This window comes from Culicoides brevitarsis, chromosome 2, assembly GCF_036172545.1.
Source record: "Culicoides brevitarsis isolate CSIRO-B50_1 chromosome 2, AGI_CSIRO_Cbre_v1, whole genome shotgun sequence".
Classification (NCBI taxonomy): Eukaryota; Metazoa; Arthropoda; class Insecta; order Diptera; family Ceratopogonidae; genus Culicoides; species Culicoides brevitarsis.
In genome coordinates this window covers 19,277,187-19,302,118 of record NC_087086.1, presented here as the reverse complement: position 1 = coordinate 19,302,118, position 24,932 = coordinate 19,277,187, and the positions used below count along the sequence as shown (strand labels likewise).

The 24,932-nt window shown below is 28.3% G+C and overlaps 4 protein-coding genes across 9 annotated transcripts; 2 read left to right on the top strand and 2 right to left on the bottom strand.

The window, feature by feature from the left end:
- Positions 1–147: 147 nt before the first annotated feature.
- Positions 148–1,084, bottom strand: LOC134828675 (alpha-tocopherol transfer protein-like). The gene is made up of 2 exons (XM_063841656.1): positions 872–1,084; positions 148–804 (listed from the first exon to the last, which is right to left on the bottom strand). The coding sequence occupies exons 1-2, from the start codon at positions 1,082–1,084 to the stop codon at positions 148–150; spliced, it is 870 nt and encodes a 289-aa protein (XP_063697726.1).
- Positions 1,085–2,219: 1,135 nt separating this feature from the next.
- Positions 2,220–4,783, bottom strand: LOC134831708 (protein FAM151B). 4 transcript variants are annotated; one of them, XM_063845510.1, is made up of 4 exons: positions 4,469–4,783; positions 3,542–3,703; positions 3,124–3,210; positions 2,220–3,062 (listed from the first exon to the last, which is right to left on the bottom strand). In XM_063845510.1, exons 2-4 carry the CDS (start codon positions 3,585–3,587, stop codon positions 2,263–2,265), a joined length of 933 nt encoding a protein of 310 aa, XP_063701580.1. In that variant the 5' UTR covers positions 3,588–3,703; positions 4,469–4,783; the 3' UTR covers positions 2,220–2,262. The 4 variants fall into 4 exon arrangements, with proteins under 4 accessions (XP_063701580.1, XP_063701583.1, XP_063701581.1 ...); XM_063845513.1 differs by lacking the exon at positions 4,469–4,783 and adding an exon at positions 4,241–4,392; XM_063845511.1 differs by lacking the exon at positions 4,469–4,783 and adding an exon at positions 4,195–4,387.
- Positions 4,784–4,887: 104 nt separating this feature from the next.
- On the top strand, positions 4,888–6,371 carry LOC134831709 (electron transfer flavoprotein regulatory factor 1). 2 transcript variants are annotated; one of them, XM_063845515.1, is made up of 4 exons: positions 4,888–4,946; positions 5,013–5,077; positions 5,152–5,295; positions 6,158–6,371. In XM_063845515.1, the coding sequence occupies exons 2-4, from the start codon at positions 5,039–5,041 to the stop codon at positions 6,215–6,217; spliced, it is 243 nt and encodes an 80-aa protein (XP_063701585.1). In that variant the 5' UTR covers positions 4,888–4,946; positions 5,013–5,038; the 3' UTR covers positions 6,218–6,371. The 2 variants fall into 2 exon arrangements, with proteins under 2 accessions (XP_063701585.1, XP_063701584.1); XM_063845514.1 differs by having other exon boundaries at positions 4,920–5,077.
- A 1,377-nt stretch (positions 6,372–7,748) lies between these two features.
- Positions 7,749–15,145, top strand: LOC134831572 (protein peste-like). Of its 2 annotated transcripts, none has more exons than XM_063845327.1 (4): positions 7,749–7,943; positions 12,812–13,467; positions 13,526–14,032; positions 14,096–15,145. In XM_063845327.1, the coding sequence occupies exons 2-4, from the start codon at positions 12,832–12,834 to the stop codon at positions 14,687–14,689; spliced, it is 1,737 nt and encodes a 578-aa protein (XP_063701397.1). In that variant the 5' UTR covers positions 7,749–7,943; positions 12,812–12,831; the 3' UTR covers positions 14,690–15,145. The 2 variants fall into 2 exon arrangements, with proteins under 2 accessions (XP_063701397.1, XP_063701398.1); XM_063845328.1 differs by lacking the exon at positions 7,749–7,943 and adding an exon at positions 7,975–8,470.
- Positions 15,146–24,932: the final 9,787 nt, after the last annotated feature.

The window sequence follows — 24,932 nt, the reverse complement described above, 5'->3', positions numbered from 1 at the left end:
AAAATATAATAAAAACTCTCGAATGACATTCAGACGAAAAAAAATAAAAGCAAGGAGATTTTTTTTGTTCAAAAAACTATCAATAAAATTTATTTGTGACTAAATAAAATTAATTAACAAAAAAACAAAACATTAACAAATAATAATTTATCCCATTCGATTTTCGACTCTATCGAAGGATCTTACGCGATACGGCTCCTTTCCAACGTTATTGTACCAATTTTTGTTTTTTGGCGTGCATTTAAAGTGTTCGTATAGTTTTCTGTAAATTCCCTTCATATCCGGATCTTTGTCACCTCCGTATTCCATTGGAAGCACATCTTTTCCCACGAATTTGTGCAAAGATTCCAAGTTGGATTTGTGAAAATGGATTCTTTCTTTCAGTCCGTCACTCAAAAAGGGAAAACAAAGCGAAATAATTAAATTTGCGATTTTTGACGTGTTGATCAAATGAATTTCGACGTATCGCAAAGGCACGAAACCGCAATAACGGGAACATAATTTCATATTTTGACTATTTAAGGCCCATTTAATGGTACTCCATGCGATATCTTTCATGTCGATGACTACTGTGACGCCATTTTTGATTGTTTCAAGCTCCTCACAGACCATATCGAACCACAAATTGTCCAGCGCTATTTTTTCGTCAAATGTGTGTTCATGGAGGTTTATTCTGCTGGCACGTGCCAAATATACACGACGTCCGTTCTTGTCGCGACCATCTAACATGAAGCCATATTCCCGTTGGAGCATTTTTTCGTGTTCCGTGATGTCTTTGCGGGGGTACCAGTCGGCATGGAGTTTCTATTTAAAATTTTTAGGACAAAAATTAGATTTTTTTTGAGTTAAAATGAGAAATTTAAAGACTTACTCTGAAATTGTAATATTTCATGCGTCGTCGATAAGCAGCTTGCACATCCCAATCACGACACGAAAGCCAACGGATCAAATAAATGTCGTCTGTTCTGGCATAAGGATCATTTTCCACTATTAAGGCTTGTAATTCCTTCATGCGGGATTTCTTTTCTTTTTCTGATAATTTTTCATTTTCAAAGTTATTTTTTGATTTGTAAATTTTTATCATTTTTGCTTTATTTATTTTTTTGCACTAAAAATTAATTTCTTTTTGATGTTCACGTCTTGATTGACTAGAAATGAATGACTTAAAAATCGTATCTCGCCAGATAATTTCTATCTTTTGAACTTCATCAAATATTCAGAAAAATTATAACGGTTTAAAAGGGATCAAAGTCGTCCAATGAAAAAAATTTAAAATTAAAGCGCATTTTTTATAAAATTTTATAAAGTTAAAGACGGATCAAAATGATAAATTTTTGAAAAAAAAAAATAAAAATGCTAATTGATTGTGAAGGTGTCAACGAGTTTTTTTTGTCTACGTGACCGTTGGATGTTCATCAAAACTACCCGTTCCTTATTTTGTGCATAAATTTACGTTTTACGGATACATGTTTATCGAAATTTTTGAAATATTAATTTGTTTCGACGGATTTCGACGTCTGTCTGTAAGTGCTTTAATTAATTTATTTTATTATTTTTTTATCAGTTGAATTTGAACTTTTTATTTTTTTTCTTTCAAATTTGAAAAAAAATTCAATAAATCATAAAATAGGAAAAAAAAAAAAAAAAAAAAAAAAAATACAAACGAAAGAAATAAAATAAATTTAATCAATTTTTAAAAATTAAAATATAAAAAAAACTTGCTTTAATCTTTTTAAAAAATTAAAAACTGCAAAAATTTAATAGGAAAAAAAATTTTTAATGATCACAATCCCAAATTTGAAAAAAATCCATTTTGGTGAAATTTTAAAAGATTTTTCTTCAATTTCGAGTTCAAATTTAAAATTAATTTTTTTTATTTATTTTTAATTATTTTAATTTATATTTATTTTAATAATTATTTATTTATTTTTTTCTTTGTCAAAAAGTTGTTTCACATAATTAAATAAAACTTATTAAATTATTTTTTTTAAAAAATTATATTTAAAAAGCGCTCAAGATTTAAATTTTTTTATGAAATATTGAGTTTTAGTTTTTCGCAAAATTTCTGCATAAAAATATGAATCAATTAATTTTTGCACAAAAGCAACCTTAACGGTATTTTCATGACCAAGATCATGATCAAATATTTTTTTTGCAAACTTTGAAGGCAAAATTACCGGAAAGTGGTTTTTACTGCTATTCCAAAAAACAACAAAAGCTACTTTTCAACTTTATATTTTTCGTCTTAAAACTTTTTCAGGTCTAATAAAACATTTTGTAAACAATAACATTCAAAGCGAGGAAGACGTATCCCATCCACTTCAGTCCACTGCCTAATTTCAAAGCGCCACTGCTTCCGAGATCGAGTTTATCTTCCAATTCTTTTGGCACATCGAGGTAAACTTTGTCGACACCGAATGCGAGAATCAATTCTTTCAACTTTTTCACGTCGACGTAATCGCCAGCTGAAGACCACACCGTCATCGTCACATTATTCGTGCGATTCAAGTCCAAATACAAGTTTTGCAGCTCTAATTTGCTATTGGCAGCTATTCCAGCTCGAATTGGGAACGTAATGTCATTTGGCACACTATTATTCCGGATAACCGATGTCATTGTGTCAATTTGGTCTGTTTCATAAGTTCCATCGCGGAAATCTTTGCCCCATCGCGTTGTCCATCCGATCGAAAGAACGGCATTTGTGAAGTTTTTGCATGCTTGCAAGAAAATGTCGGCATCCACGGGACGTGTTTCTGTGTTGTTAACTGGTCCACTGAGGATATCGGCATTTATCCAAACCGGATAGTCCATGAGAGGCCAGAGTTCGCGCAGTAATGCTTGAGATCCGTTAAAAACTTCGGTCGACTTGAAATCGAGTTTGACGCCTTTTTTCGTCGCCGATGAGTTTTTGTTGTTGAACTCTAAAATTTGACGCAGGAACGAGTCTAAGGAGATGTCAGAGGTTGTGGCAGGTGGATGTCCCATGACTGGTTGTTCGGGAGCTGTGACGTTGTTGGTGAGTGTTCCAAGCACAATGTCAGCTTCGATCATGTCAATGGGACCTAAAAAGAAATTTTACAATTAAAATTCATCTAAAATATTGAAAGTGAGTTTTTTATGTACCATTTAGCGACTCATCGAGCAGTTGTTGTGAGTTTACAGCATGAGCCCATCGAATAGCGGTCAAATTTTTCGTTGCAGCCATCGTTTCTGTTGAAAAAAAAAAAATAAAATAAAAATTAGTGAAATTTTGTGAATTAGGTACCTAATTAAAATTAAAAAAAAACTAAAAATTAAAAAAAATATCTAATTAAAAATAATTAATTTAAAATTATTTTTTAAAACTATTTTTTTTAAAGATTTTTAATTTTTAAAAAATTAATTAAATAAAATTAAATTAAATAAAATAATAAATTAAAATTAAAAATTAACCAAAAATTAAAATTAAATTATAAATGAATAAAAAAATTAAAATATGTTTAAATAAAATTTAAAATTAAATAATAAAAAAAAAATGTGCAAATAAAAATAAAATTCTTACCAGCAAAAATAAAAAATAAACCAAAAAATACAACTTTAAGCTCCATTTTTAAGCAATTAATCCTTTTTTACGATGTTAGTAATTTTTAAAATATTCCAATAAAACCATAAAAATGATAAAAACACTTGTGAAATGATTGACGTGCTTCAAGTGAATATTTATCTAGAAATGTGTTGAACAAAAAAAATGCAAAATAATAAAAATAAATAAATAAAGTTGGTGATAAAAAACTTTTGATAAAATAATTTACAAGCTATATCAATTAAAATTACGTCTTTCAGCACTGAATTGTGTTTCTTTTCTATTAAATACTAAGTGAGTGATAAAATTTGCACTTTGTCGATGTCAAACTTTTTATATACTGATCGGCTTGCCGATATTTCACACTCTAAAGACGAAGATTCTTCTAAGACTAACGAGAAATTTTATTTCAACGAAGGGAGTGACTCACTATTTGCTTAGAACGTGATGAATTATGTTAGTCGTGATGCAATGCATGATGAAATGAGGGAGTATTTCATTAAAAAAAACTATAAAAATCCCCAAGAGAGATTTCTCTTAAAAAAAAATCACCAAATCAAGTCTTTTATCGAATAAGCAAAAGTCGCGCCGTCATGAAATGAAATTATTTACACGTAATTAGTGCTTATTACCGATACTTTTTCAATTAATGACCATTAAACTGCGTGCGGGACTCACGTGATGGTCACAATTGATAATTTTCTTGATGACAAGTTCAAGGTTTCTTTTATTTTGCCTTCAAAAGTCTTTATTTACATTTTCAAAAAATATAATTTTAATGTTTCTTTAACTGTGTTTGATCTTAGTCACTTCAAAATATCTGATTCAGACAATAATATTCTTATCAGCGTTCGTGCCGTGTCTTTAAGAATGCTTAAGGTGCGAAATAGGAAGCAGACTTCTTACCTCTTATCGCACCGACCAAGAGTTTTGATAATAATTACGTGTCTTAAACTCGTTTTTCAGCCTTTTTTGTTTAAATTTTTCAAAAATTTGTCAATTATGGCACACAGAATGTTAAAATTCACTAAATTCTGTCGATAGTTTTGAATGAACTGACGGAAAAGAGACGAATAATGAGGTTTTTGCTGCTAAAATTATCTTCTCGTTTGTTTTGATTCTCAAATTATTTGTTATTGTCAATGAATGAATGCTATAGGAGGTACGTGATAATCGTACAGAAGGCCGCTGATATCGTTTATTTTATATTGTAGCTTATTTTGGTTATTCATGTCTCATGAATTCACAAAGGCTCAAAGCACAAATGGAATGAATCGAGCCCCAGCTTACAAAAAATATTTATTCAAACTGTTATAAAGTATAACAAATCATATGTTTTTTGTTTTTATTTGTATTTTTTTATAAAACTCGCTAAAAACAAGACGTAAATTTAAATTTTTATTATTTAATTTAGTTAAAAATATAAAATTTTACATTTTTTAAATTCAAGATTAGAAGAAATTTCTTTTTTGAAGGATGTCACAAAGGCAGAGAGTTGTGGATTTGTACAAAAAAGTAAATTTTTAACTCGAAATAATTTTTTTTGAATGAATTTTCATGTAAATTTGTTTTTTTACGTCGATTGACAGTTAATTTATCTTGGAAGAGATTATCCAGATCCAAATTTCAGAAAAAAGTTACATGGAGCATTCAAGAGACAAGTCGCAGAAACAGATCCAGAGAAAATTGAGCAATGTATCGCCAAAGGAGAATACGTGGCAAAGGAGTTGGAGGTGCGTTAACTAATTTACGTTAGAGGCACATTTCTATCTTCATCAATTGGGCTTAATTTTGAATTCAGAAATTCAAAAAAATTAAATGACATAACGTCATAAATGAGTCTAAGTAAATTAAAGAAGCTTTCAGAGGTGAAAAAAATGTTATTTTTTACCGTGATCCAAACTTATTCCATAAAATTAGATTTACAATTTTTTATCCCAATATAATGAAAAAAAAATCCTAAATTAAGTTAATTTTATACATTTTTTAAAGTAATTTTACAAATTTAATTTTTGTAATTGTAAAATTTCTTAATTTTTCTTCTAAAAATTTAAAATTTCTTTATGATTTTTGTAAATTTCATCCCAAGTTTCAGTAAATTTTCCACGAGTGACATGAGGCTTTTTTATTTTCAGATTTTATTTAATTTAAGAATATTGTTTGCATTTAAAAATTGAAAATTAACAGATTAAAAAATTAGATTAGATTTCATGAGAAAAAAATCACAATATTGTCATAACTTTCTCGAGAAATCAAAAAATTTGATGGTTTTTTACGGAAAATTTTTAAATATTAATCATACTTTCAATTTTGGCATCGAAATTGTAACTATTGGCAAAAATGAATTCTTTTGGTACACAGTAATGAAAATTTTCTATATGAAAAGTATATTTTCGAACAAATTTATTACGAAAAATCAATTAAGATTTTCTAATATGAAATTTAATGAATTAAAACGAAATTTTAAAATTATTTTTAAATCTATAAATTTTTTCAAACTTATTTAATCTTATCATTATTTTTGATTCAAAAAAAAAATTTTTTTTAAATATTTAAGATCAAAATTAATTTTAAATTATTTTTTTTTATTTGCAGGCCTTATATTCCCTGAAGAAATACAGAGCCATGAAAAATCGTTACTACAAGGAAGAATGAGACGTTTATTCCAAAAATGTGCCATGAATAAAAGAAAGTGATATTGTTGCCGGTTTTATTCAATTTTCATTGTTTAAAAAGTACTGAATGCACTCAAATGCGCTAGAAACACAAATTGATGTAAATAAAATTATTTTTTGTACAAATTAACTGATTAAAATTTGCCGAGTTTTCATTTTAATTTATAAAGTTTGAACGGAAGAATTCGTAGAAATGGGATTAATGCTGATTAATTTTTAAAACCTGAACGATTTCTTCAGAAATGATTAAAAAATCAATTAATTTCATGTAAATACTTACAAAATTAATAACGACTTGTTGATTTGACAAATTAATGGTGATGTCAACTTGACCTTGACAACGTTCCTCAACTGTGACCGACAGGGAAGTAATTTCATCGTCAACTGAATATTTGGTACTAAAACAATTTCTTTCCAAGTCACCCCTTTTCTAATTTTAATCGTAAATGCGTCGTTTAATGTACGCACACCTCGACCCCTTTATTAATTTATTTGGGTATTTTTTGGCAATATTCTGAAATTGTTTGTACTTCATTAAAACGGTATTTCAAAATTTTGTGATGTGCTTTAATTTTGCATCGTCATTTTTCGGATGCCTCGTCATCTTCTTGTTCCGAGTAAATATTATCCACACGTGTTTCTACGCAAAAACTACTGTAAAAATATTTCTAACGAGAAACCATACTGGAAAATCCTTCGTGCGTGCTTGTCGTCTCACATAACATTTGCATAAAGAGATGAGTGAACAAAGCATTCAACGTACATACACAATACTCCCTGCATTGTGCTACAAGGGATGATGCTGAATGAGGAGTGTTGCTCAACCTGTTGTCTAAAAAATTAAAAAATTTGAATAAATTTAAACAAAAAATAATAAAATAATTGAAAAATTAAGAAAATTAAAATTAATTAAAAATAACTTTAAAATAAATAAATAAAATATTTTAAAAATTGAAAAATAATTTAAAAAAAAAATATTTTAAAAACTAGTATAAATTTAAAATAATTAAAGAATATTTAAATTATTTAGGTAATTGAATTTTTATACTTGAAATTAATTAATTAAAAAAAAAATTAAAAAAATAAATAAATTTAATTAAAAATAAAAATAATAGTAATACCTATTTTTTTTTATTTTAAATTAAAATTAAATTTAATTAAAATTACTTTAAGAAAACAAAAAAAAAAAATAAGAGAAAATAATTTTAATTAAATTTGAAAGAAAAATTAATTAATTTTAAAATTTATTATTTTTTAAAAAAAATTGTTGAACATCTCTGCCTGCTTTTTGAATGTCGCGACAATCCCCTGTAAGTACAATACTTTGAAATAAAAATCAAAAACAGCAAAAAAAAAAAAAAAAGAAGTGTCTAATCCAATTCTATACACAACAAGTAGGAACACACAGAAAATATTACTCACCCTGCGCGTCTTCAATTTTGCTGCCGCGTCGTCACTTTATTCGCAACGTCGAATCGCATTCAGTTTATTTACAACCTCCGTCCACTGAAGATGTGCGAAGAGTAGCGAAGTAGCGGTGTCGCAGCATATTTGCATAATAGATTTATTTCTATTATTAGTCTAGTAAAGTAGAAACAAAAACATCACGACGACAACATATTGAGATTTATTTTGTGCTGAATAAGACGAACGACAAGCGTAAAGAGAGAGAGCAACACGTTGTGCCTTTAATTCACTTAATTTTCGTAAGTCAATTGTATTGTATTTCGAGCACAAAAGGTTCCAATGCGACACCCGTAAGTGTCTCCGAACGCAAATTTAATAAGGAAAAAAGATAGAATTTATGCTCTACGCGTCTCATTCATTCATAGAAACACATTTCGTGCCGCCGCCGTAGAGAGAAGAAATGTGTAAATAATTGTCACTCGCATGTGTTTCGTCTCATATGGACAAACAAGAACGATACATGAAAAAAAAGTATAACAAAGATTCCCGATATAATTTCATTCATTCTGCTGCGAGAACTTGAGACAGACACACTAAATTGTTAGTTAGACACCGGAACACAAAATCGCGTGAAATACAAAATTTAATAAAAATGATTAATTGTCAATTAACTACAAATAAATTTCATTAACAAGTGAAGTCACGACAGCATTTTTTCAGTGTTTGTGCAGGTTTCTTATCAATATTTTTTTTTAAAAAAATTTAAATCAACAAAAACGATTGAAAAACAGCCAAAACAAGTGAACAAAATAAAAACAAGAAAAAAGTAAGCAAAACATTTTGTTATCTAATCAAGTAGTTGCAATAATTTTGATGAGCGGTGCACTTAAAAAAAACACATTTAAAAAAAAATTGAGTTGAACAAAATTAAAAGTGTTGATTGATGTGAAAAAATTTATTTATTTAATCGTGATAAGACGAGATTTTATATGCAAATTTTTTTATGTGATTTTTTTTCTGTTTTTAGAGAGTTTAGAGAGAAAAGTGTGAGCCGGTTTTTTTCTAAGAGAAATTTTGCTCATCTTTTTATTTATTTTTTGTTTTGAGAGATTTTTTTTTACATAAGCAATTTGCCGGTAGTGAAGTGTTTTATTTTAATATGTAAAATTTAATACTTTTTTATTGAAAAATTGAAGGTAAACAGCATTTTTGTATTGAAAACAGTGCCAAATAACTTACGTTGACTGATTAACAAGTGATTAATTAGATGACAATAAGTAGTTCACATTTGACTACGGTTAAGTTGTCATCATTTTGAAGATTTGTTTTCATTGAAATTTTGTGAAGTGTTGTTATAGAATATTTTTATCTAAAAAGTAAAAATTCTTTAGTAACAATAAAACTTTGATTTTTAATAATTTTTCACTTTTGATGAAATTAATGTTTTTATATTTTTTTTAAATGATAAAATATTACACATTTTCAAAGATATCTTTTTACTTCACAGAAAATATTTTTTTTAAATTAAAAATATTTAAATATTTAAAAAAATCAGAGGTGGAAAAAGTCTTTTTTTCCTGTAAACTAAACTCATTTTCAAACATTTTAAATATTTTCTACAAGATAATGAAAAAATTCTAAATTTAGTCAATTTTATAAATTTTTTAAGTAATTCTACAATTTTTAATTTTTATTAAATATTTTTTTCTTAATTTTCCTATTAATTTTTTTTTCCTATTTTTCTCTTAAAAATTCATTTTTTTAAATGATTTTTGTAAATTTTATGGAAACGAGGCACTTTTTTAGGACCGCATTGAATGTATTTCTAATTTTTGACACTAAAAGAGTAAAAAATTAATAAATAAAAATTTTAACAAAAAATTAACCGTTTTTGGTTTTTCTGATGATTTTATTGAAGATTTTTTTATTTTTTAAAAAATTTAATGAACTCTTGTTAATTTTTAAACTCTTGAAAATTTTTATTTAATTTTTACTAAAACAAAAATATTCAAAATACCTATAATTTAAAATTAATACACAAATGCAAAGTAAAATATTTTTTGGCCATTTGAATTTCTAAAAGTAAAGTAAATTTTATAAATAAATAAAAATTATTTAGAATGATTTTAAACATTAATATTTTTTATTATCCAATAATAGAATAATAAGAATTTTGTTCTAGATTCATGAAATTTAATTGATACTTGAACTTAATTTGATTTTCATCATAAATCAAAATTTTATGTGTTAAAAAACTATCGTTTTGCGCTACTTTTTTGTTCCAAATCCCTTCTTATGACGCCACTTTAGTCTTTCTATGACGTTTAACTTTTCACAATACTTTGCTACATTGTAAGAAAATTCAAATACCGGAAAAAAATCGTAAAAGACTCCCATAGACATTCAATGACAATTTTCTCTAGCTGATTAGAAAAACTTTTTTTCCTCGTGACGCTCGTCAAATGACCAACTCGCTCGAACAAAAAACCATACAAAACAATATTAATAGAATTAGATGACATAATCCCCTGTCGTGCACTTTATGTCGAGTCGTAAACTAAATTTTGTCTCGTAATGATATGTTTACATATCGTCAAAAAAAAAAAAATTAGAAAAAGAGTCCTACAGTTAACGGAAATCACGTTTTGTTATCATTTCACTTCAACGTCACTTTTACTGGCTGAGTCCAAGTGAACCTACTTGATAAGATAAAAATAATATTGAGTTCAGAATTTGAATATGACGGAAAAATTTTTTGAGATTATTCAATTCAAATGTCTGGTTTCTTATCTGACTCTTTGTGAAATTGTACACCCTGTCAGTTAAAAGTGACAATCGTTAAATAAATAAACTAAATGGAGATTAAAATGCATGTAAGACGCCGATTACTGCGATAAGGATTAAAAATAAAATATTTAAATCTATTCAGAGGTATTAAAACGTCAGTAAATCGATATCCTGTAAACTAAATGTTGATAAGATTATTTTTTTTTCTCATAGGTATTTTTTTACAATTTGCAATAAAATCTAGAATTTATGAATAATTAATGAAAATGAGACCTAAGGTATTTTTAGTGCTAAAAATTTACGCACCTTATTGATTTTGACCTTCACCTAGACAACTTTGAGATGCTAAAAATCAAAACAAAGAGCCGGTTGTTAAAAAAGTGTGTTAAACTGACAGTCATTCTAGCGTTGCAGATAAAAAATCGGCTTGTGTTAAGTCGTCATTAACTAATTTTTGCGTCATATGTGCAAAGTTCTTGTTTACAATGTTGTGGCTAGTTTTACGTTCAAGTGCATATCTAATCATTTAAGAAACTTGTTTTGCTTCGATTTTTAAGTACCTATTTATTGTTTTTTTAATTTATTGTATTGGATTTCGTGACTGATTCGTAAGATTTATTTTATGAAATGAAAAAAAAAATGGACGTTAATTGAATATAAAAAGTTTTTTAATTGTTTACGAGGCAAAATATAATAAAACAAAATATGTCATGGAAAAAATTTAATGTCTAATTTTTAATTTTTTTATAATATGATTTTGGAAAAATTAATTAAAAAATTGTTTTGAACTAAGAAGTATATTTTTATATTATTTATTAATTACAAAAAAAAATTAATTAATTTTATTTTTCAAAAATATTATTTAATCAAATTTCTCACTATTTTTTCATGAATATAATATTAATAATAAAAATTAATGAAAAATTAATAAATAAATAAAAAATGTGCTAAAAACGTAAAACATTTTAAAATTATTAAAAAAATAAAATAAATATAATAAATATATAAAAATATCTATTTTAATTTTATAATATTTTTTTTTTAAATTTAAATATTTATTTTTGTTCCTGGGTTTTATAAATCTTTAATTACTCCCTTTTATCGTATCATTAAAAGAGTTTTAACTTCAATTAATAGAATCAAAATTATTATTTTGAGATTTAAGCATTATTACTTTGTCAGAAGGTTCATTTTATCTTTTTCCTTTACTGGGTCATTAAATATTGACTGAAATAAAGATAAGAATTGACACAATTTTTTTTGCTGCAATCGCAATTTTAAATATTTTTTTTTTTGCATAATTTTAATAATTAAGAATATTTTTAGTTTTTTAACTTACGAAATATTTATAGACTATAGAATTTTTATGGCATTAATTTTTGAATAAATTTCACTACTGTTACTTGAATAAGAAAAAAATAAAATACCGCAGCACATGACCTGACACAATAATTCCCTCAATTCCTAACAAAATTATCTCTTCTGCGATCCACGTGAGATATTCTCCAGCCTATCATTACCGGCAATGATCATAATTCATAACAAATCGTGCTGAATAATTTTTTTTGTCGATCACGGACAACAGATTCTCTCATGCAATAAAACATTAATTAGATCAAAAATGTCACAAAGTAGGTTTTTTGCCTTTTTTTTCGATTGTGTGTCGTGTTTTGTGATGCTCAATCGTGATGATTCGAAGTTATAATTTAATTGACCTTTTGTCACATTTTATGGTGACAGGCGGGCGGGCGTGGATGCCGGCTTTTTTTTCTTAAATGGGTCAATAAGCTCTGTGTTGAAGCAAGAACAAAATTTGAATTTTTAACTCCTGAAGGTCTGATACTGATATTTTTTGTGATTTCACTCTCACTTCCACGTTCCTTTGTTAACTTATTAAAAAAACATTCAAGCGGCTTTTATTGACCACTACGTCTGTGTCGTGCGAGATCATCAAGTGATAAAATGATCACTCACATCACAATTGATAGTAAATTGATGATGAATCAACAACGTTGCGTTGCGTTGCATTGATGAAGCTCAATTGTTATTAGTTCTACCGGTTCATTCAATTTGTAAAAAAAAATTCAATTTTAGGGTTTAAAATTCAAGTCATTGGACTTTTTATCTCTGAAAAAATGGTGGAGAATTGCAAGAATTTTAATTTTTAATTGCTATTTCTTAATTTATGGGACTGCATCGATAAAATATCGAGTTAATCATTTTAATTATTGCCAATTATTCATCAATTATCAGAAATAATCATCATCAACAACGTCTTTTTATATAAGACTATAAGCATCTCATCAATAAAATTATTGCATAATGATTGATTTGTTCCAATTTTAATACTAATTCCATTTTACAATTTTCCATATTTCAGTTTGAAGTCAACTTTTCGCCATGCACGTCAAAGAAATCGCCCTTTTTGGCATTCTCACCGGTTTCGGACTTATTTTGCTAGTTCTGGGAATTGTTTTTACTTTCACATGGCCCGGAATATTTGACAGCATTCTCGCAAAAGAGCTCCAATTAACCCCAACTTCTAAAAGTTACGATGCCTGGAAGAGCCCACCGATAGAATTAAGTTTAGACATTTACTTGTGGAACTGGACGAACCCTGAAGAGTTCAAAAATAACACAAAGCCACGATTTGAGCAACTCGGTCCTTATCGATTCACAGAAAAACCGGATAAGGTTGACATTAAATTCAATCCACACAATTCGACGGTGACATTTCGAAGGTTGAGTCAATTCTTCTTCGACGAGGAGGGGTCGAGCGGTAGTTTAGATGACATGGTGTCGACAGTGAATGTTGTTGCGCTATCTGCAGCGGAAAAAGCACGATTTGCCGATTATATGAAGGCCAAAAGTATTTCTGTGGGATTATCGTTGTATCAACAACAGATATCTGTGACAAAGACTGCGGGAGAGTTACTTTTTGAAGGGTATGAGGATGACATGGTATCATTGGCGAAACAATTGCCGTTCCTTGCGGGGGAAGAAGTGCCATTCGATCGCGTTGGGTGGTTTTATATGGTAAGTTTTAATTATTTTTAATAATTTCCTTAATAAAAAAATTCAAATTTCATCACAGAGAAATAATTCTGCTGATTTAACGGGTTACTACAACATGCACACAGGCGAAAACAACATGGCTGAATTTGGTGCCCTTAAATATTGGAACTTTAATGAGACAAATGGTGCTTTCGAAGGTGATTGTGGAAAAATTCACGGATCTGCTGGAGAGTTTTTCCCACCAAAACAATCTCGGTTCGGTACAATTTCCTTCTTTTCTCCCGACATGTGTCGCAGTGTTCCCTTGGATTACGAAAAAGACGTTGAGATTCACGGTGTGACGGGTTACAAATTCAGTGGAGGCCCACGATCAACAGATAACGGCACAATTTATCCAGAAAATTGGTGTTATGCTCCCGGAGAAGGCACATACTCGGGTGTCTTGAACATCAGTTCGTGTCGTTATGGTACTCCAGTTTTCATGTCATATCCCCATTTCTACGGAGCTGATTCCTTTTACACCGGTCAAGTAGATGGAATGAATCCGTCGGAGGAGAAACATCAGTTCTTCATGACTCTCGAACCTGTAAGTTTTTTTTTTATTTGAAGCCTTTGTTCGCGTTAATAAAAACACTTGTATTCTTAATAGAACACTGGTATCCCAATCGATGTCGCTGCCCGATTGCAATTGAACCTCTTGATAAGTCCTAATCCAAATGTTGGTATCTACGCTGATGTTCCGCGTCACTTCATGCCGATCCTTTGGTTTGAACAACGAGTCACCGCCACTCCTGAATTAGCTGAAGAACTTGCTGTCGCTCTCAAAGTCCCCATGATCGGTCAAATCTGCTCCATAATTGTCATTGTTATCGGTCTGATTCTGCTTTTATGGTTCCCTGTGACAAAACTCATTCGTCGTCATATTGGTCAAGTTCATGTGAGTGAAAAAGGAGTAGTTAAAATTATCACCATGGAGGAGCTGGAAAAGCAAAATAAGAAACAAGTTGAAAACTCACCTTTGTTAGAGAAAAAAGATACACCACTCAAAAACGTCGAATTTACAAAGAGCTCGAAGCAAGATCTGCAAAAAAGTATGGAGAAACTCCCGTTTATCGATAGTTGTACGGCAACTTCCAGTGATACAAATAATCAAAGCAACGACAAACCTTCAACCATATCCTTAAGCACGAATTGTGATAGTAATAGGACCGACCACGAACAAGATGCTAAAACGAAACTGTAGTAGGTTACTATTAAGGGACATAGCGTCTAACTTTTTTTATATGAAGTTAAGGATTCTAAGTCAAGTTATGAATTTCAATGAGCTCCAAGCTGTTCTAAGGACTGTTTGACGATAATCATAACTTGGCTTAAAATCCTTAAGCTCAAAGCGAAAAAATAGGCGTTTGGCCAGTAAAATTTCCGACTTACCACCTTCTAAGTGTTCTTAGAAGAAACAAAAGACATACTCCAATAGAAATAGTGTAGTTTTTGATGCATTTTGCTCGCTTCCATCATACTTTTTTATGTTTTAAGTTTTTTATTAGTCATACATGCTTGTAGAAATTACATTTAATGATAAACGCGCGTGGCCTCTCTAGTTATTAAGAATTTTATGCAGCTTTTGTACCAACCAAAAAAAAAACAACTTTGTTCGTAAACTTAAAAAAACTTTTTGGGAACAAATTTTTAAATAAATATCCACAAATACGAAAAAAAAAATTTTTTTAAATGATACAAAAAGTCAAAATAATTTCGTCAGCCAAAGTAAATTTTTTGTGACATCTGATACTTTTCTTTTTGATCTATTTTTAGTGCGAACGAAGGTAAGTCGATCCTAATTACAACCAAAATTTATCATTCATTTATTTATCTATTCAAGGTAAATTCTTCTATTGTGACGCGTATCTTTTGTATTTATTACAATGTGAAACGAAATCCCGTCAATGAAAGTCAGTGATAATCACAAGGAAGCCTTATTACGCTAAGAAGGAAATAACTTAATAGACAACTTGATAAATAAATACTTAGACGAGCTTTCATTCACTTTTGATGGAATGTCTGATGTAATTTGATGCCTATGAACGGAAATGTCTTACGAGTTATAAGAACTAAGAAGGCATGAGAAATTATTTGTCGTGAAATGCAATGTTGTTGCAAACGTTTGAAATGGTTATCAGCAATGTTGCAAGTAACGGAAAATTAAATTAATAACTGGAATAGCGCCAAAAAATGATTTAAGATGAACAGAAGTCGATAAATTTTGAACATTTTAATGGAAATTGACATTCAAGGAGAGCAATTTTTCATGATTGATGGGATCTTGAGAGGAAAAATTTGACGTTCAAAGGGCAGGAATTTTTAAGTGAGTCATTTTTTTATTGACTCATTATAAAATTGATTATCTTCCTGAATAATTTTTGCAACATTTTATTCTAAAAATTATTTAAAATCCATCGTTTTCAGTCTCTGAATTTTCTCTACAAAATTTAATTTATTTTTATGATTTTTAGAATTTTTCAGGTTATTCCATTGGATTTACTTGGTGACAAACAGTTATAGATGATAAGTTTAGTCATTTCACTCCATTAACTATTTAGTTTTAAATTTTTGTATTTTTATTAAACTTTACAAAACTTTAAACTTTGAAGTCAAAGCTACAAAACAAGGTAAGCCAAGTAGCATGTTCCGTGAGGGTGAGGGTTTTTTTCTCCCTTATTAACCTCCCGAAAACTTACTTTTGTTTTGTAATAAGGATCCAAGTAGCTGCTTTTCAAAAAAAAAACAGGATTCCATGACATAGTGGGCACGATTGATGGTTTACATGTTCCTTCTAAGTGTCCGGCAATCTTACAGAATCAAAAGAAATTTTATTCTATGGTCTGTGACCACAAAATAGTATTCACAAATGTTTATATAGGAAAAGCCCGTCGAATGCACGAGTCTGCGATTTATTATGACTTATTTATTATTACAGCCGTAAAAATTGTGCAAGTCATACAGCATCTAATCGGGGATTGTGCATATCCAAATTCAAAGAAATTAATGAGACCTGTTTAAAAAAAATGTAATGGTCATGCAACTTTACTTAGGTTATTTTATTAGAAATTTTTATGTCTTATGTACGGAGAGTACCATTGCGACGTTCATTTTGTTTAATTTTTTTATTTTGCACGTGAAATTAATTAAATTTTGAGATGATTTCAATTTTTATTTTGTTAAATTTAGACAAAAAGAACTCGAAATATTTGATTAACAGGTCTATAATTCCTTGCAAATTCTTGTTTAGAAATTTAAAGAGAAGAAAATTTTGATTTTGTCTTAAATTAATAATTTTTTTGTGCCTTATATCAAACTTGGTCAGTAGTTGCATATCAAAAACCCGAGAATCTGACAGTTCAAAACAAGGGAACTAAGTAATTAATTTGAAATTAATTTTAATAGAAATGAACTTATTTGTATTTTTATAATAGAAAAAATAAAATCAATGTTGAATTAGAAAAAAATTATCAACGCAATTTCGAGACGAGCTTCTGACGCAAAAAAAACGGCAAAACTGCGCAAAAAATTGGTTGCTGCATGGACCCATAATTCATTATCTATTTTTTTTTTGTTTGCCCTGATTTTCAGCACAAGAGAACTAAAAAAATTTGTGATCTAGCTCCATTAAAAAAAATTAAAACGAACTCTTAAATTCTAAGAAATCGCATTCAAACCTTCACTGACCACGTCACTATAAACTCCCTCATCGTACTACCACCCTTAAAACTGAGGGGAAATGACACATTAAAATGAGTGCCTCACAAACAATTTCATTCATAAAAAGTAAACAAGACACGAAACATGTGTTTGGTCCGTAAACATCTACCGTATCTATGACCACGAGACAAGCGAGCATGACTTATTTCACTTTTTACTTTGACGATTGCACTCCTTGTTGTTCTTTTTATCAACAAAACGTAGCTAGTTATAGTCATAAATAAAATATTTGACCTTTGATGTGCTATTAATATAAATATTAAAAAATACGCCATTTCTCCTCATTTTGTATCAAAATCAACTTTTAATTTATTTCATTTTTGTAGAGATAATTCGAGGCGCAATAATGGAACTTTTTTTCATGTAAATATAAAATCGGTACATGTCATGATGATAAGATGCATTCTTGAGACTCGTGAGAGTTTTTACTCTGTCGAGTGATAAGGGAAGAGAATATGAGATAACGAACGTGTTAGTTTTCTGTAGTTTTGTTTGTGCTGATGATGCAATTGACGAGCAGTAATAGAGGAAGTTCATTGTTATTTACCGACGTTTTGGACGTCATCAGAGCTTATAGAAAGTTACTTTCAGCTGTTTGTTTATAATTTTTTTTTCTCCACCAACTGGCTACTTTTTGACATGCGTCAAAATTTCTCCTCATTTTCTCCTTGGCGCCATCCATAAACCTCGGCAAATAAATATTTTATGGCTTTCATAGCTAAAATCCTCGTGTAAACAACTGTGACTTGTCCCAGTAGCACGAAATTTGTTGTCTTGTCGTATCCTATGGCAACACAATAGTGACACCGTAGTAGAAATTCACTCATTTTTTGCACATATAGAACAGCACTCGCAAAATTTCATACATTTCAATTGTTTAGACTTGGGATCGTGTGCACACCACATTCAGTCTAGAATTGGCCAGCGTAGTTGGTGCACGTGCGGTCGCGCTCACTTTCAACTAAAACATTTATTTACTTTGCTTCTACAATTATCTTGAATATTTTACAACACAATTTATTATCGTTGTCGTGCATTGTCGAGTGAAGGTGTCTAAAAATATTCCAAAAATAATTTCTGAGAAAATCAAAAGAAATAGTAAATAATAAAAATCAAAATAAAACACGCGACAATTGAAAGACCTGACCTGTTGTGTGAAACAATAAAATTTGTCTATTTACTCAAAGGTTATCAACTTTCGCAAAAAAAAAAATATTAAAATACAAAAAGTAAAAAAAAAATAATAAGAGCAGAATAATCATAAATAGAACATAAAAAGTGTTTGTTGTGTCTATAACGCTTTAACTTTCGTAAACATAAATAATAAATGTTGAAATAAAAAAACATACAATATTTTAAGGTACATTAGATATAAAACGACAAGCCCTCCAAATAAAATAAAAAAATTATTACGGTGAGTATTTTTTATTTTTGTAATATTTGATTTGGTCGCACTCAAAAATTTTTACTTTGATCCTTTTGATGAAATTATGTTTGAGTAGTGAAAGAAAGGACCTTGAATGCCGCAAAAAATTAATTAAATCTGTTCCCTGTTGTGATATGTCAGTGGAATGTAGATGTCGAAAAATAGACGAAAATATTTTAAAATAAATTAGGAAGTTTTGTGTGAGATTTGGAGTGAAATAAGCGTGTTTTGGTAAAAATTTCAAGAATTTTTTTTCGGACATGTCATGAATTTTAATGAACATTAGATTTGGAGGAAAAACATTTTTTTTTCGGCATAAATAAGTTTATATGATTTTTGGACGAAATTGTGACAAACACGATTTATGTCAAAAAATATATTAAAGTCGTTAATATTCTTTTAGTACTAAGATATTGATTTTCGGGATGATTCTTAATAACGTAGAAAAATAAATTAGAAATAAAAATGTTAATGGATTTTTTATTTTATTTATACAAAGTAAAAATAATTTTTTAAATTTAGGAAGTTTAATTTTTTTTAATTTAAAAAATTTTAAAAAATAAAAATTAATTAAAATTTAAAAAAATAAAATCAATTTAAAATTTAAAAAATAATTTAAATATTTTTATAAAAATAATTTAAAATAAAATTTGCCAGACAGACAGTTTTTTAACATATTTATTTTTCACGGAAATGCACCTAAAAAGGTTTCATCTATCGCGAAATATATTCATTGAAAACGACATGATTGAAAAATCTTTGTAATAATAATAAATTTCCATCCATTCATTGATTTTTCTCGTGTCTTTGTGTGTACGGAAAATTAAAATACGGAAAAAATAGAGAAAATATGTGCGAGAGAAAGCAAAAAAGAGGTTTTTTTTTTATTGTATTTCAAAAGGAAATGCATTTAAGTCTATTTTTACATTCTCTTTGTTGTACTCTTTTTTGTCTCTTGTCTCACTTGCTTTTTTTCCTTACATAAATAGAAGAACGATCGTGCATTCTTTTGCTTCATTTTTATAGAATAAAATAAAATAAAATAATAAAAACGTACAAACTGACTCGCCACCAGTCTCGGGATATAGCGACAGATGCTCAGTTGGAATTTCCGTGTAATTCTTTGTTTACGTCTTTATGGCATGTTTTTAATATATTATGGAAATGACAATGCCATAAAGACGAGAAAGAGAGAAAGTGATGTGTCGATGGAACGTGTGTGGTTGCACGAAAAGTGGATGGAAATGCATTAAAGTGCATTACAGTAATTTTCATTAATTTTATTATAGCTCTTTGCTACACGAGACATTAAAACAGGATGTCGACTTGATTCATGTGTGGGTTTTTGAGTATTTTAAGAGAAAATTTCAGCAGATGCTGTTTAATGTTCCGTCAAGGACATCAAAAATAAAAATTTATATAAAAAAAATTTATTAAAATTCATTGCGACAGCAATATTTTGACATGAACCTCAATGCTCCAATTGATTACACAAATATTTCCTGCAAATTGTACGCAAATAACGGTTCGAACGCAAATCAAAGAACATTCCACACACTTCATTTATTTCATCATCGCTCATTCTCACGTCATTTGGAAATGTGTTCGATACGTTTTCATTTCGCGTTATGCAAATCATTTTTTTTTCTCGGGTGGAAACAAGAAAACTTTCAATCTCTGAGGAAAAAAATTTTTTTTTAAGAAATTTTGTTTGAACTTCATTTCTCAGAGGACCTCATCAATTCACGTTATCTCGTCGTTTCACTAACGATATCCGAAAAATTTTCTGAATTGCTTTAACAATTGTGATAGAATTAGCGGACCAACATTTTTTTCGTCGCGTATTTTTTTTTATTTGGAAATTTTTTATTTCAATTTAAATTTTTTGGGATTTATTTGTGCTAAAAATAAATTCATAAATTAAATAATTTTATTAAATTTAATTATATAATGTTAATAACATTGAAAATTAAATAATTAATTTTAATAAATGAATTTTTTTAAATAATTTATAAAATTTTATACTTTAATTTTTATTATTATTATTTTTTTGTAAGGAATTAGTGATGTTTTCACTTAGATGAAAAATTTAAATTAATTTAATTAACAAAAAAAAAAAATAATTTTTCAATCTTCTAATTTCGTGTTAAAAATTATAAGAAAGACATATAAATTTAAAAAAAATATAATTGAGCCCGAATTGAATAAAAAAAAATTGAAAATTTTGATAAAAATCGAAAAACATTAAAAAAAATCATTTAAAAATAAATGAAATTCAAAATTTTCATGGCATCGGGAATTTTTTTGGAACTCGTACATTATCTACTTCAAAAAAGCACGTTTTGAAGTAAAAAGCTTTTTGCGTGTCTTTAATGCACGAAAACGTGAATTTTTAGGCAAATTTATTAAATTAGCATCAAACACACAAAAAAAGGTCGTGCCACGAGAGAGAGAGAGAGAGAAAAAGTGCCTCAGGCTGCGTTGTCGTCAAAAATGTTGCTTTAAAATTTCTTGCTGCGAAAATATGCGGGTCTGACGGTTTTAGCGCCAAAAAGTGTGAAAAATTATGTGAAAACCTCTCTTCATCGCAAAAACATTAATTTAAGCTCTTAATCAAATGTTCTGCGAAATAAATTAACTTTACTCGTTTAGGATTTTATTACTTACTCTCGTTGTTTATTAATTAAATGAAAATGAAACAAAACAAACAATTAACCAGATGTCGAATCGATTTTATGTTTATTTACTTGTCCCGCAGCTTTGTTACATTTTTGCCCTCACCGCATCCCATAATTAACAGTCAAAACACATAAACTTGCAGACGAGTCATGTTACTCGGTCGTCCATACAAATAAATAAAAAAAAAACGAAATTGTGGAAAATTTTCTATTTTTGGGGCTTATCATTTTATTTTATTATTGCATTACATTTTATTGGAGAACATTTCGTTCGATGTCAGGGCATGGTACCGCCAACATCGACACACTTATTTTTTCGGTGATATATGTTTATGTGGAATTCGGTTGTTTGTTTTTATTAAAATGAAATAAAATTGTAAAGCAATGTTTTTCACGGTTGTTTTGGTAGGAAATTACATTTCGAGGCATATATTTCAGTTTCGGCATAAATTGATTTGTCTGTGTGTGTCAATTAGCAGTAAAAGGTTTTTGTGTGATTCAAAAGGGAATTTGTTACAATTTCAATGCGAGATGTTATGGCAACACGTTATATAAGCTGTTTGGGAAATTTTATTGAAAAAACATTTACAAAAGAGAAATAAAGCTCTTTAGGTAAGGAAGGTCGTTTAGATATGAAAAAGGGACACAATTTAGATAATTTTTAATGGTAATGTAATTTAATATGGTTGAATTATTAATATGGTTATGGTCAACTTTTTTATTAGATTTTTAATATTTTATATTTTATTAAATATTTAATTGGAGAATAATTTGAAAAAATCGATTTTGGTAAATTTTTGATTTTTTTTAAAGTAAAAAAAATCATTAATTTGAAATATTTGAGTTTTTTCCTTATTTTTTCTTGCTTGAAAATTTTATTAAAAAAATTTAAAAAAGTTTTAATTAAAATTAGGAAAAAAAATCATATTTCGTTTTAAAAAATTAAATCATTTTAACACCAAAATAATTTTAATTTGTTAATTTAATTTAATTTTATTTTAGTAAAAATTTTAAAAAAATACTTTTTTATAATTTTTTTATTTAATTTATTTTTAATTATTTTTTAAAAATATATAAAAAACCCTAAAAAAGGAAAAAAGGCAGAAAAAATTTTTTGTGTAGAAAAAAAAATTTTAAAGTCCATCAAATCTTTAAAATATTACAACTCACAATCCTTCCGAGAAATCTTAAATAATAAATTAAATGGAGTTCAATTTACAAAACAAATTTCTATATAGTCTTAATACTCAATTAATGAATAACAAAACAACATACAATTTACCCACAAATTCATTTACAATCCCCTTAACTACCTCAAAGCTCTACTTAAAGTTTCAATCGGACTTTAATATTTAATCCTCATATGAAACGCAATTTATTTGACCGTACAAATTCTGAAACCCACTTCTAACTTTTCGTTTTATTATTTACATTAAACTCAATTCCAAAGCAAATTGTTATTTTTATTTTCCCATCCTCATCATCATCACCATTCACATCGCACAATGTCCCATCAAAATGCATTTTATTTTAACATTTCCACATTACAAACACTCGACAAATCGACAAACAATTTTATTTCATTTTTATCAAATTTGAGTTTATCCGGTGTAACGTTTTATAAGAAGAGAAAAAAAATGAAAACATTTATTTTGTTCAAAAAAAAAAGTTCCGCATGTGCATTTAATATTGCATTTCCTTGAAAAATCCTCGTCTTATTCTACTTACTACAATTTTTCGAGTAAAAAATTCAAATAACAACACATTTGTCTGATAAATGTCGTTCTCTCTCCAGTTCTCTTGCTCAATAAATAGCTCTGTAGAGATGCATTAGAAACACCAAAATACTTCGATATTTATTTATTTTGCATGTGAAACGAGAGGATCGGAGCCATATCCAGAGACAAGGAAAAAGCTACGCAAATAAATTTTCAATTTAGCATTATTGCAGTTTGTGTATTTTTCGTCTTTTCCTCCTCCGTATTTCGTTCTATCGATACTCGACTCATCCTACTCGATGGTGTTGGTGTCGAAAGAAAAATACGTTTTTATCACTCGAATGTTTGTCTGATATTATGCAATTTTATGTTATTTGCAGTTTTTCTTTTCTCTTGTTCTCTTAATGTCCTTTAAGTTGAAAAGGGGAAAATTTATATAGATTTCGAAGAAAAAAAATCAGGTCACGTGGTTAATTTTTATTAAAATCTCGTAAAAAACTTAAAGAAACCACCATTTTGAAGAAAAAAAAAATCAGATCACGTGGTTTTTTTATTCTCGAAATTTAATAAATTCAAGTGGTCACGTGGCTTAAGAAATTAAGTTAACTAAGGATATGCCAATTAATTAACATTACCTTGTTTTGAATAAGAAGTTTCAGGTCACGTGATTAATTTATATCAAATTTCGTAATTTGAAAATTTCAATAAACCACGTGGTTTAAAAATTTATAACAAATCACGTGATTTAAAAATTTAAATGGTTCACGTGATTGAATTTTTAAAAATATTAAAATATTAGAAATCATTAAAATATTAAAAAATGTAGGTCACGTGGTTAAATTTTTGTTATTCCCATAATTTGAAAAATTTGTTTAAAAATGAAATAAACCACGTGACCTTAAAAAATATGATCAGCAGAAAAGTTAAAAAAAATAAAAACTTCTTCGAAAGAAAACTTTTTGTAACTCACGTAATAAATTTAACCACGTGACTTGAGAAATATCAAAGAAAAATTCTTACATTTTTAAATTCACCCTATTTTCGCTCCTAGGGCAAATCATTGCATAACACAAATAACAATTGTGGGACTGGCTTACGAGTAAAACAGAAGGAAGTTGGCATGAATGAAAGACAATGATGATCATTTGATGGTTATTATCGTTTTTTGCGTGTTGAAAAAAAAATCAATTGAATGCGGAAATTGTTACATCGCCCGCACGAGGAGACGACTTGTTTGCATAAAATATTGACTCGATGATTTCTTTGCCAAATGCTGATACGGCAATACAACCAACAACAGCGACATGACCTGAAATGCAATGCAGCTCAAGATGAATGACGATAATAATTTAAAATAAAATTATTTTATTATCTGACCCAATTTTGTGTCTCTTCGTCGTATTTCTACGCAGACGACGACGATGAAATTCAAGTAAACTATAAGCATTACAGGAACTACTGTGTGTGCAGTTCATTTTATGATGACTCGGCATGAGACTCGTTGATTGACTATAAAATGATAGGACCGAACGAGAATGTAATAATAAGGGAGAAGATTGTCTGCAAAGTTGCTGCCTTTATTATTAAATGTAAATATGAGATGCTCTTACACTGCGAAAAAAATTATGCAAATTTATTTTGACCATTTTTTGTTCCGAAAATCACTTGAGGCTTTAATTTGCAATTTTATTAAAATTTAATTCAATTTTTTTTTTCTAAATTATAAAAAATAACTTTTTTTTTATTAAAAAATAATTTTGAAGAATTTGAACCATAAAATTAAATTTCCGTGAATTTATTTTAAATTTTCACAAAATTTATTTTTTAACACTGTGAAAATAAATTCCATTAAAAAAAATTAACGTCGTTGTGAAAATGAGATGCAATAACGACCACCTCATTACC